Here is a 16,380-nt window from a genome sequence, read left to right as displayed (position 1 = left end):
GAAGATTGCTGGCTGACTTTTTGCCTGATTATAGCTACACAGTTCATTCATTCAGTCAGTCACAAGAGGGGGCTGCTTCACCTTAAAACTTAGGTTTCTTTCTTGGAGAGGGGACACTAAGCTTATGTTTTCCACTCAAGTTCCACAGAAAACAGGAAACAAAGATACACTTTTATCCTCTTTACACAAATTGTACTTTATGATCTCTTATTAAGTGTGTTATGGCTTCAAGAGTTCAGGGACCCTTACACCGATGTGCTGTCTTCTCAGAGCACCTCCCTTAACACTGCTTTCTCCAAGTTTCACTTCCCTAATCATTTCCTATCTCCCCTATACCCTGCACCTTTTTCTTCCTTTCCTTTACCTATTGTTACCACCCCCGCCCCCAACCTTGTTTGCTTTTCCTGGTCTCTTTTTCTTCTGCCTCAGTGTCCTTGGTGCACACAGTAGCCATAAGCATGAGCATAGAAATTAGGAAATGAACATTAAGGCCAAAGAGTTTAAGGCGGATGAGAGCCAGCACCATTTATGTCACTAGTCACTATATCAAGAACAGATGCACTGAGAAATGTCTACTTAGACAACAGTCAATACATGATTCCAGGGACCTCTGTAGAAAACCCGAGTTTGGGGAGATTTAGCTTTCAGTGTCAATGTTACTAATGCTTATTTTCCCCCTGAGCACATCACTTCCTACTTTTGAACCTCACTCCCATTTTCTAGAATGTAGATGGGAACTTTAATCTCCTGACAACACAGAGCTCAGTATAGGCTTCTGGGATTTAATGACACTTTCCACAAGCTCCGTGGAACAGAGGACAATTTATTTGGTACATTGAGGAAAGAATGATGGAAGAAAAGGTCTGGATAGATACATCCTTACGATCGATTTTCCTAATTCAGTGCCAGCCTTTTAGACTTTAAACCTCATAAATGATTTCAGTAGATACCCCCTGAGTTGAGGATGTCTGGTTGAAATCCTCACTGTCTTCTCAGGAACGTGGCTAAACCTGGAGAGGAAGACACAGAAAAGCAACTGCTCTATCATTGGCTGAGAAGATCCTGACAACAACACAATGAGAGCTGCACTCCTTGCAAGTCTTTACCATAGCTGTTGCTTCTGTTCTCTGGAAATTCTTTAAACCTAGAATCAGATACAAAAACTGAACTCTGGGTCCATAATCCTCATTTGTTCTTGAAGTATGAGGCTGGTGGCAAGAGTAACTGTGTTTCTGACCTTTGGTAAGTGCTCTGGGTCTACCTAGGGAGGGCTTCAGAGGACAAGGGACCCCGAAGGGTGGTTTGCCCTCTATGCTCCCTGTGCTTTTTCCAGCATACTAGATATAATTGAGAACCGTTCTGTGCATTTGTCTAGGAAGTACATACATCTACATACCAGGCTAGATCACAACCATAATCCCAGAAGAGCCCTTGGCAGTATTCGATTGTATGAAATCTATGGGTTTATTAAGTCAGGAGCCCATGGAATACAGCCTAGAGAGTCTATTATTATTGGCATGTATCTTTGGTCTTTATAATCAAACCAATGCTATTTTTTGTGTTCTCGCAGGACATAAAAGTTTTGGAGCGTTAAGGGAGTGTTGTATCCTTGATCCACAGAATTACCTTGGTTTGAGAGTCAGGAGTTAATCTGATTTTCTTGACCCCTTAGGGACTATAATTGATGCTAAGACCACTCAGCCCACCTCCATGGATTGCGCTGAAGGAAGAGCTGCAAACTTGCCTTGTAATCACTCTACCATCAGTGGAAGTGAGTACATACATTGGTATCGACAGATTCACTCCCAGGGGCCACAGTATGTCATTCATGGTCTAAAAAACAATGAGACCAATGCAATGGCCTCTCTGATCATCACAGAAGACAGAAAGTCCAGCACCTTGATTCTGCCCCACGCGACGCTGAGAGACACTGCTGTGTACTATTGCATCGTGAGAGTCGCACATTGGGACAGATGGGGCTGCACCTGTGCAATATCTCCCTGGTGGCAAGTGAGGAGGAGGGTAGCATTCATCTAGAGCAAAATGTCGATAGGAGTCAAAAAGTAACAAGAAAAGAGGAAAAGGAAGGGAAGGAGGGAAGGAAAGTAAATAAGGGAGATAAGATGAAGGGTAAAAAGATAGGAATAAGAACTATATTTGCTGATGTGGCTGAGAAATATGATAAAGGGGCTATAATTTGAACATAGCAATAAAATGAAGAGGGTTAAGAATTTTCACGACTCCTCTTCATGTCAAAAAAATGTTCATTTCAGTTTGTTAGTAAAAGTGAACGGATAAGGAAAATCAAGATAATTCTGCTTGTCCCAAGGCTTTTTTCCTCTGGATCCAGGGGCAAGTTCAAGCTTCAAAATGCATGCTGTTATAGTTGATCCAATTACCAGAAACAAGTTGATTTTTCTGCAAGAAAAACCTGAAATATTCCTTCTTACTAGTGCAGTAACACTAGTTACTAGAGCATGCATATTTGTGATGAAGGTTTTTCTTTTTGGAAAGAAATAAAAATCAAATGAATGTTAATTTATTTTTATTTTTCTTGAAGTGTTGAATCTATAAACGGACCTCATCGAGTTTTATTTCCTAAGCAGCACACAAATCCGTCTCACCATATAAGACTCAGGTAAAGCAAAGGCGAAAGACCTACTGCATTTCCTCATTCTTCCCTGTCTCACACCACTCTTCTCAAAGAACACTGGCTTTTATACTTTAAGGTATATCATGATAGCCTGTTTAATTTCAGCTATATATCTGTGCATATAATTTTATCCAATCACACACAAACTTGCATACATACACAGTTTTGTCATGTAAATTGGATTTATTAGATTTTTTAACTTGCCATTTATTTTTCATGTAATAAAGTGTCCTAGAGAGCTTTCTATATCAGTAGAGAAGTTCACTTTATTCTTTTTGGTGCTTATTTAGTACTTTGAGACATTCCATCATATCATTGCTTTTCTATTGATGCGTATTTGTTTCTATTGCCTCACTATCATAAAGAATATTGTGTTCTACTTCTTTATAGATTCACCTTAGTTTGTGTGTGTGTGGAAGTGTTTATTTTAATGAGATTTCTGAAACTGAAATTGCTATGTCGAAAGGAAGGTGCATTTAAAATTTTTGGAAAAAGTGGCAATTTACCCTCCAAATGATATAACTACACTCCATATAATACATATATATGTATTATTATACACGTAATTATCTATCATAATTATCATATAATTAATAAATATAATACATATATGTGTTAAATAGCTTCCAACCAACAGTAGGTGAAAGAACTCATTTTACATTCTTATAAAAATTGAGAATTACTGACAGTTTTTATTTTTATTTTATTGTATTATTCTATTTTATTTTGATTCCGGGTCTCACTCTGTCACCCAGGCTGGAGTGCAGTGGCCGGATCTCAGCTCACTGCAACCTTCACCTCCCGAGCTCAAGCAATCCTCCCACCTCAGCCTCCCAAGTAGCTGGGACTACAGGCACACACCACCACTCCTGGCTACTTTCTGTAGAGACAGAGCCTTGCCATGTTGTTCAGTCTGGTCTCAAAACTCCTGAGCTCAAGAGATCTGCCAGCCTTGGCCTCCCAGAGTGCTGGGATTGTAGGCATCAGTCACCACACCCAGCCCAGTTTTTAATAATCCAAAGTTATATTATCTTTGGTCATTTTCCTGATTCCTAGTGTTTTTGAGCAACTTTTTTCTACATGTATTGGCACTTTTTCATTTGGCAATATGCTTATTCCTACCTTTTGAACATTTTTCTATTTAGTTGTTTTCCTTTCTCTTTTTATTTGTAAGAATTAGCTTCATACCTTAAATAATACATTATTTTATATTTGTTGAATATTTTATTCTAACAGTACCTTTTTTCTTGCGTATTTTTAATGCAGTTTTAAATTTTTACATGGTTTAATCTATCAAGTATTCCTTTCCTTTAGGCCTTGAAAGTCAATATGTTTATAGGAAATTCCTAAGTATATTACATATTTTAATATTCACTACCATTTGGTTGAGAATTATTTTGAGATACATGTTACAGATTAGAAAACTGAGTCTCAACGAGATTTAAAAATCTGCTAATATTCACAGTATTAATAAGTTAGCATCAATTTTAAATTTATTTTTAAACTTGAGATTGTCAAACACTAAAATCTGAACACACATTGTTTAACCTCATCTTACTGGAAGCAGTCACAAGAAGAAAACTCCAAAATAATGAATCAAATAAAGCATCAGTGGAATGGATTATAGTTACCATGCAAGACACATGTTAGAGCAAAAGGTCAGGAATGTTAGGGTAGAAATTGTGTTATGAGTTGAGAAAATCAATGGTCCTTAATCATAAAGAAAGGTAATGCTAGTCCCCTAAATATTCAAATAGCAGTCAAAATGTGTGTTTTGATTGCGGAAGAACTCTAACGCATCCTCAGCTTCAACAGAGGCTTCAACACAGGCTTCAACACGTTCCTTCTTTTACTACTGGGTCACATCAAACAAGATCTAGAAGAGACAGACTTGTATGACTATCCTCCTTCTGCTTGGAAATACTGCATTGAAGAGGGTCAGGATTTTAAATTAATGTGACCAGTACTTTACTCCTGATCTTTCTCCTTCTCACTGCCAACATGTTGCTTCTGTTACCTTTTGTCATTCAATTGACAGCATCTCATTCTTTCAGAATCTCTGCCCATAGCCTCAGAGTTATCTTTGACTCTTATTTTTTCTTTCACTATTCACGTCGAATCCATCAAGAAATTCAGTTGGCCCTAACTAAAAGATTGACCTAAAGTTTGACCACTGCTATCTCTTTGGTCAAGCCACCCCCATCTCAATGAATTACTGTAATAGCCTTCTAAATGGTTTCCCTGCTCGTCCTCCTACAGAACATTCTTAATACAGCAGCCAATGAGAGCTTTCAAATATAGATAGGTCACTCATCTGCTCGAATCATTGCAATAGCTTCCCATTTCTCTTAGAGTAACATCAGAGTACTTACAGTGATCTGTAAGAATGCATGATCTATCTCTCGTTACGTTTTAAAAACACCAACAGAAAAATAACGTTGGCAACCCCATATTCTATACCAGTAAAAATATCACAAAGAAATTATACTAAAATAAAGACATTCTCAAATGGAAAACTGAGAGAATTCATTGTGAGTAGACCTGCTATAAAGAAGTCCTAAAGGAAGTTATTCAGGCTGAAGGGAAAGGATACCAGAGGAAAATCTGTAACTTCAAATACGAAGGAAGAACAACAGAAATAGTAAACATGTGATAAGATACAAGAAACTAGTTTTCATTTCTCTTTTACAATCAGCTTTATTGAGTTATAATTTATATACAAAAACTATACATATTTAATACATGCAATTTGATGAGTTTGGACATATGCATACAACTGTGAAATGATCATCGCAATCAAGAAAAAAGACATGTTTGTCACCTCTAAAAGTTTCCTTGTGACTCTTTGTTTTTGTTGTTATTGCTACTGTTTTTGTTGTAAGAAAAATTAACATGAGATTTACCATCAATAAATTTTCCTGTGCACAAGCCTATATTGTTTACTATGGGCACTATGTTGTATAGCAGATCTTTAGAACTGATTTTTACACAACTAAAACTTTAAAACCATTGAACAACAACTCCCACTTTCTCCCTCCCCTCAGTCCCTGGAAACCATTATTTTATTCTCTGCTTCTATGAATTTGACTATTTTAGATACCTCAAATAAGTGTAATCATGCATTATTTGTCCATCTGTGACTGGGTTATTTCATCTAGCATAATCTCCTCCAAGTTCAATTCTGTTGTCATGAATGGCAGGATGTTATTCTTTTTCAAGGCTGAGTAATATTTAATTGTGTGAATGTACCACAATTTATTTATCTGTCACTTAACTTTCTTTTCCATATTTTGCATATTATAAAACCACATGAAGAAGAATAAAATTGATCACCATACACAAAAACTTACTCAAAATGAATTAAAGACTTAAGCATGATACCAGAAGGTGTGAAACTACTAGAAGAACATGTAGAGAAAAAGCTTCATAATATTGGCCTTGACAATGATTTCTTGGGTATGACACCAAAGACACAGACAACAAAAGCAAAAATAGACCCATAATATTACATCAAACTAAAAAGCTTCTGTACAACAATGGAGCAATTTATGGAAAGGGAGAAATATTTGCAAACCATATATTGATAAGTGGCTAATATACAAAATATGTAAGGAACCCTAAAACTCACTAACAACAACAACAACAACAAAATTTTTTTAATGGGCAAAAGACTCAAAAAGACATTTCTCCCAAGAAGACAGACAAATAGCCAACAGGCATATGAAAAGGTATTCAGTATCACTAATCTTCAGGGAAATGCACATCAAAACTAAAATGAGATATCACTTCACAAATGTTAAGATGACCCTTATTTTTTAAAAAGTTAAGTATAGGTAAGGCTGTGGCAAAACTGAAGTCCTTGTACAATGTTGTTGGGAATGTAAAATGGTGCAGCTGCTATAGAAAATATTATGGAGGTTCCTTAAAAAATTTTAAATAGAACGACCATGTAATCCAGCAACCCCACCTCTGGGTATATATCCAAGAGAATTGAAATCAGGATCTCAAATAGATATCTGTATTTCCATGTTAATTTAAGCATTATTCACAATAACTTCTCTTCTTAATTTATTTAAAATGCATAGACTGTTGAAATAAAATGTTATAAAATTCCCCATTGGAGTTTTCGAAGTCTAAAGACAGAAGGCATCTGCCAACCATAACATGGAGGAATGAGGGTGAAATAACCTATATACAATTTCTATAGTTTTCATGAAACAGTATAATAAATATAAACAGACTGTGAAAGATTAAGTAGTAAGCATAGTAGTAATAGGCAATCCTAATAGAAACCACTAAAAACATGATGCAAAAAGAAATAGTCAAAAATCAAATAGATATATTGTAATAGAATAATAAGAGACCAAAACAAAGGGCAGAAGTGGAAAATGAATACTGAAGTAATAGACTGAAATACAACCATATTAATACATGAAATGAAATGGTCTAACATTACATGAAATGTAAATGGTCTAAACACAGATATTTAAAGACAGAAATCATCAGTATGGATTTTTTTTTTAAAGGAGACCCATCTACATACAAACTCACTTTAAATACAATGACAAAGATTAAAAGTAAAAGAATGGAAAAAATATCCATGAAAACACTAATCAAAAGAAATCTGGAAAGGCTATGTTAACATCAGACAAATGGGACTTCAGAAAAAGAAATATTAAAGAAATAAAGTGAAACATTACACAATTATAAAATGGTGGCTTCACTAAAAAAATGTTTAAAGTGCTTGTACCTACTAACAGAGTTTCAAAATATTTGAAGCTAAAATTGTTATAACTAAAAGAAAAATAGACAAAACCACTATTACACTTGGAGACTTAAACCCTTTGTGTTCAGTAAATACTAGACTAAGTATTACAGTTAGAGAATCAGCAAAGATGCAGCAGACCTGCTCAACACTATTATATTGACATTTATGAAACACTCCACTAAATAACGGAAAGCACATAAAGCCATGCTTAGAGGAAAATTTATACAGTAAACATTTACATTAGAAAAAGAAAAAAGGTTCAAATCAATAATTTTATTTCCTTCTTGTGTGTGTCCCCAGTGATGACGTCCTACATAGAAAAAAAAAATAATCCTAGCAATCCAAGAAACTCTGTTTTTGAGTTCAGGCAAACAAGAGTGTTTTCTGCTGTTACTGCACCAGGTACCCAACTGGAAAATGATACGTCTCATATTTTATGTTGCTCTCTTATGCTCAAAGATTAAAATGAGATTAATTCTATTTACATCACATGTCACAGTTCTGAAGGAGGTTATGAGCCTTCCTATTACAGTAATGATATCAGAAAGGGTATAAAGTAAGTTTAGTCCTTCATCTTTTAAAAAAATACCAGTTATGAAGATGGTTTGCCACGAAATGAATTCTGTTACACACATGATGAATTATATAGGACATTATAGGGTACCTTACAATACAATCTGTATATTTTCACACTAGTTGAGATATCACTAATTATTAAATGGAACTATGCTACTATGTTTTTCCTTAGCTTTTCAAGGGATAAGCACAAGAATATTCAAGTTATGCAGTGGGTCAAGCCTAAGAACAAATGGGAAAGCTGATAGAATAAAGAAAGACTCAGGCTAGGTTCTGGACTAGCTGAGACTAACATATATTAAGTCCATAAGTGCAGAATGAACTGGATGTGAGGAGTGTATAACCCTTCTCAATTTCAACCTTTTGCTTTATTTTTCGCTGAATGCATCTCAATATAACAATGTAACAACACACTGACATCTCATTTAACTGTCAGAAGCATTATAGGACACAACAGAGGGAACAATCCGCTTTTCTGTGTCCTATTTGATCTTTGAGAGTATAAAAATCTGATTGTTTTCTGTGGGCAGGTATAGAGGGAGTATATGATAATTTTGTGTACTTTCTGCTCCATTTTTCTGTAAACCTAAAACTCCTCTAAAAGAGTCAATTAAACTGTCAAAAATCCATTTTAATGTAGAAGCTAAAAAGAAAAAAGAAAAATCAATCCAATGAGCTCAATCTCATAGAAAATATTTATTACAACCAGCTTGGATTATTTCCTACTTTCCTGCCTTACATACTCTCTTCAACTTTTTGCGTTGGTGCTTCTTTGGTTGTGTTTTTATTATGCAGCATGCATTATGTAAAATTGTGCATATGTTACATAATTTAATGATACTAACATGAAAGTAGAAATAACTTCTGTTAGGAAAAGCAATATAATAAGTAATTTAAGAGAATAAGTTTATGGGTTGGATAGGGTGTGTAGAACTCTCAACTCTGTCGTTATTTGAATTATAGTAGAAAAGTTAATAAATGTCTTAAATTTCAATTTTATCATCTTCTTACAGGAGATCATCATGATCACCCTATTGGAAGTTGTTCCAATTATCAAATAAGAAAATATCTTTCAAGAGCTTAGCTCAGATTCTAGCACAATGTAAACATTTAATAAATTATTATAGGTAAAGAAATGGAGGCCCAGAAAACATAACGAATTCTGCTCGTAATCAGAAATCTAGTACATTATAGAAAGAACACTGAGTTTTGAAATCCTAGCTATAAAATTTAAGCCAAGTATCTTCAACTTGTGATATCACTAACCTAGCCTCTTGAATACATTTACTGGGAGTAAAAGATGAGCAGAATAGAGAAAAGTAGAGGGAAAGAGAGAAACCAGGGGAAGCACTTTGAAACCACCAAACACATATTATCTCTTCAAGTATTCAGTCCCACAGATAGGCACACTCCTTGATGGCCATTTGTACCAGGGCTGCAGGACTTGATAAAAGAGAACCTAGAAAAACATTCTGTAATCTTCAATTGATTTGTTGCCCTAGATCTGGTCCACATCTCTCTACAAGGTTATAAATGTCATGTTCTTTTCAGTTGTTTCCCCTCGTATTAATGAAATGGAAAATCCTTTCTCTTCTGTCCTGACAGGGTCCTGATTATTAACTGGCGTTACAATATTTTTCCTCCTATTGTTATACAAACTGTGTGTAAAGTATTCTCTTTATTCTCAAGACTATGATTTAATCCAATTAGTAAGAGGGAAGATCAGGATAGTTAGCTTGACTTTTCCATTATTCAGTAAACAGGCATTTATATAAATGAAGTGGGAGACTGGCAGTTTACTCCTATACTGTGCGAGCTTCCTTTCATTAAGACCTCAGTGTCTCACAGCTTCTCACGACTCTTCTCTCTCCCACTGTCACCTTCTATAGCAGCAGGCTCTTTCCTGGCAGATCTTAATGTGGGAACTAAAAAAGGATTGATGTGTACCACATATTACCACAGACAGATTGATAGGGTCAAGCTAGAAAGAATTATGTAGAGAAACGCGGTGATAGAAGCAAAAGGCAGAATGGGATGTACAGTTGAGCCAGAAAATTCAAGGCAAGAAAAGATAACAGAGATTGAATGTCCATAAATGTCCTTATTTCTGTGCTAGGGCTCTGTGACTGCAGGTACAACACAGAACACATGAAATCCTAAGGAAAGAGTGTACGTACTGGGCGTTGGAGAGCTGTGAGTGCCATCAGAACTTCCTGAGTTTCTTCTAAATGTCCTTTCTTCAGTAGGTAAATCTCTGAAGCACCTGTGGGTTGAGTGAAGAATTATCTAAAGGGCTGAATCTTTCTCTTCTTACCTTTTCTCTAGTCAGTGCCAGACTTTAGGGTATGTGTCCTCTGGGATCACAGACCTCATTGAAAACAAGTCCCAGTATCCTAGTATGGCTTCCATTCTAGTGGGAATGGCGAGCCAGGCCCCCACTATGCTCCTGTCCTGGGGATGAATGCTCACTGAGGCTCTGCAGTACCTCTATGCCATGGCTCTCCTTTAGTCCTGGAAACAGCATTCAGACCCCACAGTCTCTCATAGCAGCCACTCAGGATCTTACAGCCAGCTCAGCAATAAACAAAAACATAGTGTGGGGCTCATAGCATCCCTTCTAAAGACTAGATTTTCTGATTCCAGGTACAAGATTCTTGTGACAAATGACAAAAACGATTTGTCAATTCTTCCGAACAGAAGGTCCAGGAACCCTAACCTCCCAGTGTGAACCAGAGAGATGCTGTTGTATATGACTATGCTCTGAAAGGCATGAGAGTGACAAATGAGGCTGCTACCATGTGATAGCCCCATGACAAGAATAAAAAGGATGGCAGCCTTGGAAGCCAGTTGAAGAAAACATACCTAAAACACACTAGAAAGAACAGAATGCTTACTCTTTCTTTTTGATAAGAAAGCCCATCTTTCATATGCTTCCTTGGTCTAGGGGCCAGGTAACAACAATAATGATGATAATGATATTAAAATACATCATTTAATATCATTTTCATTAGTAATAAATAAAAACAAGATCAATTAAGTAAGCCTGAAATTCAAGTAATTAGAATAAAAAATAAATCTACGGAAATCATGAAAATTGTATACATAAATGTATAAGCATAATTAAATGATGAGAAAAAAGTAGAATCTCCTTCAGTTCTGCTCTGATCTTAGATATTTCTTGCTTTCTGCTAGCTTTTTAATGTGTTTGCTCTTACTTGTCTAGTTCTTTTAATTGTGATGTTAGAGTGTCAATTTTAGATCTTTCCAGCTTTCTCTTGTGGGCATTTGGTGCCATAAATTTCCCTCTACACACTGCTTTAAATGTGTCCCAGAGATTCTGGTATGTTGTATCTTTGTTCTCATTGGTTTCAAAGAACATCTTTATTTCTGCCTTCATTTCGTTATGTCCCAGTAGTCATTCAGGAGCAGGTTGTTCAGTTTCCATGTAGTTGAGCGGTTTTGATTGAGTTTCTTAGTCCTGAGTTCTAGTTTGATTGCACTGTGGTCTGAGGAGACAGTTTGTTATAATTTCTGTTCTTGTACATTTGCTGAGGAGTGCTTTACTTCCAATTATGTGGTCAATTTTGGAATAAGTGTGATGTGGTGCTGAGAAGAATGTATATTCTGTTGATTTGGGGTGGAGAGTTCTGTAGATGTCTATTAGGTCTGCTTGCTGCAGAGATGAGTTCAATTCCTGGATATCCTTGTTAACTTTCTGTCTCATTGATCTGTCTAATGTTGACATTAGACAGTCTCCCATTATTATTGTATGGGAGTCTAAGTCTCTTTGTAAGTCTCTAAGGACTTGTTTTACGAATCTGGGTGCTCCTGTATTGGGTGCATATATATTTAGGATAGTTAGCTCTTCCTGTTGAATTGATCCCTTTACCATTATGTAATGGCCTTCTTTGTCTCTTTTGATCTTTGATGGTTTAAAGTCTGTTTTATCAGAGACTAGGATTGCAACCCCTGCTTTTTTTTGTTCTCCATTTGCTTGGTAGATCTTCCTCCATCCCTTTATTTTGAGCCTATGTATGTCTCTGCGTGTGAGATGGGTCTCCTGAATACAGCAGACTGATGGGTCTTGACTCTTTATCCCGTTTGCCAGTCTGTGTCTTTTAATTGGAGCATTTAGTCCATTTACATTTAAGGTTAATATTGTTATGTGTGAACTTGATCCTGCCATCATGATATTAACTGGTTATTTTGCTTGTTAGTTGATGCAGTTTCTTTCTAGCCTTGATGGTCTTTACATTTTGACATGTTTTTGCAATGGCTGGTACCGGTTGTTCCTTTCCCTGTTTAGTGCTTCCTTCAGGGTCTCTTGTAAGGCAGGCCTGGTGGTGACAAAATCTCTAAGCATTTGCTTATCTGTAAAGGATTTTATTTCTCCTTCACTTATGAAACTTAGTTTGGCTGGATATGAAATTCTGGGTTGAAAATTCTTTTCTTTAAGAATGTTGAATATCGGCCCCCACTCTCTTCTGGCTTGTGGAGTTTCTGCCGAGAGATCTGCTGTTAGTCTGATGGGCTTCCCTTTGTGAGTAACCCGACCTTTCTCTCTGGCTGCCCTTAAGATTTTTTCCTTCATTTCAACTTTAGTGAATCTGGCAATGATGTGTCTTAGAGTTGCTCTTCTCAAGGAGTATCTTTGTGGCATTCTCTGTATTTCCTGAATTTGAATGTTGGCCTGCCCTACTAGGTTGGGGAAGTTCTCCTGGATGACATCCTGAAGAGTGTTTTCCAACTTGGTTCCATTTTCCCCCTCACTTTCAGGCACCGCAATCAGACGTAGATTTGGTCTTTTTACATAATCCCATACTTCTTGCAGGCTTTGTTCATTTCTTTTTCTTCTTTTTTCTTTAGATTTCTCTTCTCACTTCATTTCATTCATTTGATCCTCAGTGGCTGATACTATTTCTTCCAGTTGATCGAGTTGGTTACTGAAGCTTGTGCATTTGTCACTTATTTCTCATGTCATGGTTTTCATCTCTGTCAGTTCGTTTATGGCCTTCTCTGCATTAATTATTCTAGTTATCAATTCTTCCACTCTTTTTTCAAAATTTTTAGTTTCTTTGCGCTGGGTACGTAATTCCTCCTTTAGCTCTGAGAAGTTTGATGGACTGAAGCCTTCTTCTCTCATCTCGTCAAAGTCATTGTCCGTCCAGCTTTGATCTGTTGCTGGCGATGAGCTGCGTTCCTTTGGAGGGGGAGATGCACTCTTATTTTTTGAATTTCCAGCTTTTCTGCCCTGCTTTTCCCCCATCTTTGTGGTTTTATCTGCCTCTGGTCTTTGAGGATGGTGACGTACTGATGGGGTTTTGGTGTGGGTGTCCTTCCTGTTTGTTAGTTTTCCTTCTAACAGTCAGGACCCTCAGCTGTAGGTCTGTTGGAGATTGCTTGAGGTCCACTCCAGACCCTGTTTGCCTGGGTATCAGCAGCAGAGGCTGCAGAAGATAGAATATTGCTGAACAGCAAGTGTACCTGTCTGATTCTTGCTTTGGAAGCTTCCTCTCAGGGGTGTACTCCACCGTGTGAGGTGTGGGGTGTCGGTCTGCCCCTAGTGGGGGATGTCTCCCAGTTAGGCTACTCAGGAGTCAGGGACCCACTTGAGCAGGCAGTCTGTCCGTTCTCAGATCTCAACCTCTGTGTTGGGAGATCCACTGCTCTCTTCAACACTGTCAGACAGAGTCATTGCGTCTGCAGAGATTTCTGCTGCTTTTTGTTGTTGTTGTTGTTGTTGAGCTGTGCCCTGTCCCCAGAGGTGGAGTCTACAGAGACTGGCAGGCCTCCTTGAGCTTCTGTGAGCTCCACCCAGTTCGAGCTTCCCAGCGGCTTTGTTTACCTACTTAAGCCTCAGCAATGGCAGGTGCTCCTCCCCTAGCCTCGCTGCTGCCTTGCCGTTAGATCGCAGACTGCTGTGCTAGCAGTGAGGAAGGCTCCATGAGTGTGGGACCCTCCCGGCCAGGTATGGGATATAATCTCCTGGTGTGCCCGTTTGCTAAGACCCTTGGTAAAGCGCAGTATTGGGGTGGGAGTTACCCGATTTTCCAGGTGTTGTGTGTCTCGGTTCCCTTTGCTAGGAAAAGGGATTCCCTTCCCCCTTGTGATTCCCAGGTGAGGTAATGCCTCGCCCTGCTTCAGCTCTTGCTGGTTGGGCTGCAGCAGCTGACCAGCACCGATTGTCTGGCATTCCCTAGTGAGATGAACCCAGTACCTCAATTGAAAATGCAGAAATCACCTGTCTTCTGTGTCGCTCACCCTGGGAGCTGAAGACTGGAGCTGTTCCTGTTAGACCATCTTGCTCCGCCCCCCTGTTTCCTGATTTTTTAATGATTGCCAGTCTAACTGATATGAGATGGTATCTCGTTGTGGTTTTGATTTGCATTTCTCTGATGGCGAGTGATGATGAGCATTTTTTCATGTGTCTGTTGGCTGTATGAATGTCTTCTTTTGAGGAGTGTCTGTTCATATCCTTTGCCCAGTTTTTGATGGGGTTGTTTGTTTTTTCTTATAAATTTGATTGAGTTCTTTATAGGTTCTGGATATTAGCCCTTTGTCAGATGAGTAGATTGTAAAAATTTTCTCCCACTGAATGATAGTTTTATATGTATATAATTCTGATCGACAGTTCTCTCTTAGCACTTGAAAAATATCTGGCCACTTCCTTCTGGTCTTCCTGGTTTCTATTGAGAAATATACTGTCATTGGAATTGTTTATTTCCCTTGGGTAAGTTGCCATTTTCTTTAGGCTGCTTCCAAGATTTGTTCTTTTTTTAATTTTCAGATTTCATTATGATGTGTATTGACATAATTTTTTTTAGGTATATTCTGAATAGGATGCTGTCAGCCTCCTGTATCTGTAGGGTTATGACTCTTCATAAATTCAGAAGTTTTCAGCCATTATTTCTTTGAGAACTTTTTAGCTCTATTTTCTTTTTATACTTCATATAGAATTCTGATAACAAAAATATTAAGACTTTTATTATAGAACTACAGACGTCTGAGGCTCTGATCATCTTTTTCAGTCTATTTTCGCTCTGTTGCTCAGATGGACAATTTCTCTTGTTCTGTTTTCTAATTCGCTGATTCTTTTCTCTGACCTATCCATTCTGCTGTTGAGCTTATCCAATGAGTTTTAAATTTCGGTTATTTTACTTTGAGTTCTAAAATTTTCTTTCATTTCATTTTCTATCCTCTATTTCTTTGGTGAGACTTTCTATTTTAAAAATTTACTTTGAACATGTTTATAATTGCTTGTTGAGGCATTTGAAAATGATGTCTGTTTTAAAACTCTTGTCAGATAATTTTAACACTTGGGTCATCTAGGTGTTGGTGTCTGTTGATCATGTTTTCTCATTCATTTTGAGATTTTCCATGTTCTTGATACAATGTGTGATTTTTTCTGTTGAAACAAGGATGTTGTGAGGGGTATGTTGGGCAACTCTCATCTTTAAATCCAAGTTCTGGAAGCCCCTTTGCAATGTCTTTTTGATGTTATTCTTTAACCATCTCATATTATTACCATTCCTACTGCTGTAGGCCCTATTCTCTACTCAATCTGAACACTGTCCATGGGAAATTTCATCTACTCAAAAGGCTTCAATTATCATTTAAACAACCTGAGTTGACTACAGATGATAAGACTAGGCTCTGGAGTTATACGGACTTGGGTTCTAAATCCTGCTTCGTCTCTTAATAGCATTGGGACTTGAATAATTTAATTTAACATCTCTAAAGCTAAATTTTCTCATATGTAAAATAAAATTAGTAACATATTAGCATTTTATATTAGGTAACATCTTCTCTATGAGACATATAGCTGATAAATCATTTCGAAATACTTTCTTTATGATTGGAGAAAGATTTAATGTAAAGTTAATGAAGCTTAAGCTTCAGAGTCTCTTTCTTGAACAGGTACCTTTCAAGGCCCTGGGAAAGACTTTAGCACTGTGCCCACATTGTCATATATTTTGTATATTTTTCTAAAAGTAGAATATTTTAACCACTATTAGTTAAGACCCTTGTTTTCCTACTCCAATTTCACACTTTGGTGACAAAGTGACCATAAGTTTATTTGGAACCCGACTAAAGTGAATTTAAATTAGGGATGCATTTAATTTGGATTTAGTTGGATTTATTTATATGACTCACAGTTACTTTATTATATATTTAGATGTTAGCTAGAAATATTTCACAGGCTTTGAACAAAAATGTTTAATAACTACCTTTACATTACACTATTTAGCCTCTTCTTTGCTAATGATCCATTCACAGATATTTGTTTCCTTAACTCAACATCATGATAGTCTATTGTCAGCAACTTTCCAGTATTCAAAATCGTATTCCACCTCCATAACTGGCTCTGATATACTTTTTTGCT

General features: G+C 37.0%; 1 gene segment (V, D, J or C); it reads left to right on the top strand.

The window, feature by feature from the left end:
- Positions 1-1,037: 1,037 nt before the first annotated feature.
- LOC139364343 (T cell receptor alpha variable 26-1-like) lies at positions 1,038-2,799 on the top strand. The segment is given in 2 exon segments: positions 1,038-1,242; positions 1,673-2,799. Coding segments are annotated over 2 exon segments (405 nt in total).
- Positions 2,800-16,380: the final 13,581 nt, after the last annotated feature.

This window comes from Macaca nemestrina, chromosome 7 (genome assembly GCF_043159975.1).
Source record: "Macaca nemestrina isolate mMacNem1 chromosome 7, mMacNem.hap1, whole genome shotgun sequence".
NCBI classification, from domain to species: domain Eukaryota; kingdom Metazoa; phylum Chordata; class Mammalia; order Primates; family Cercopithecidae; genus Macaca; species Macaca nemestrina.
The sequence above is the reverse complement of the archived record's forward strand: the minus strand, read 5'-3'. Positions and strand labels throughout refer to the sequence as shown.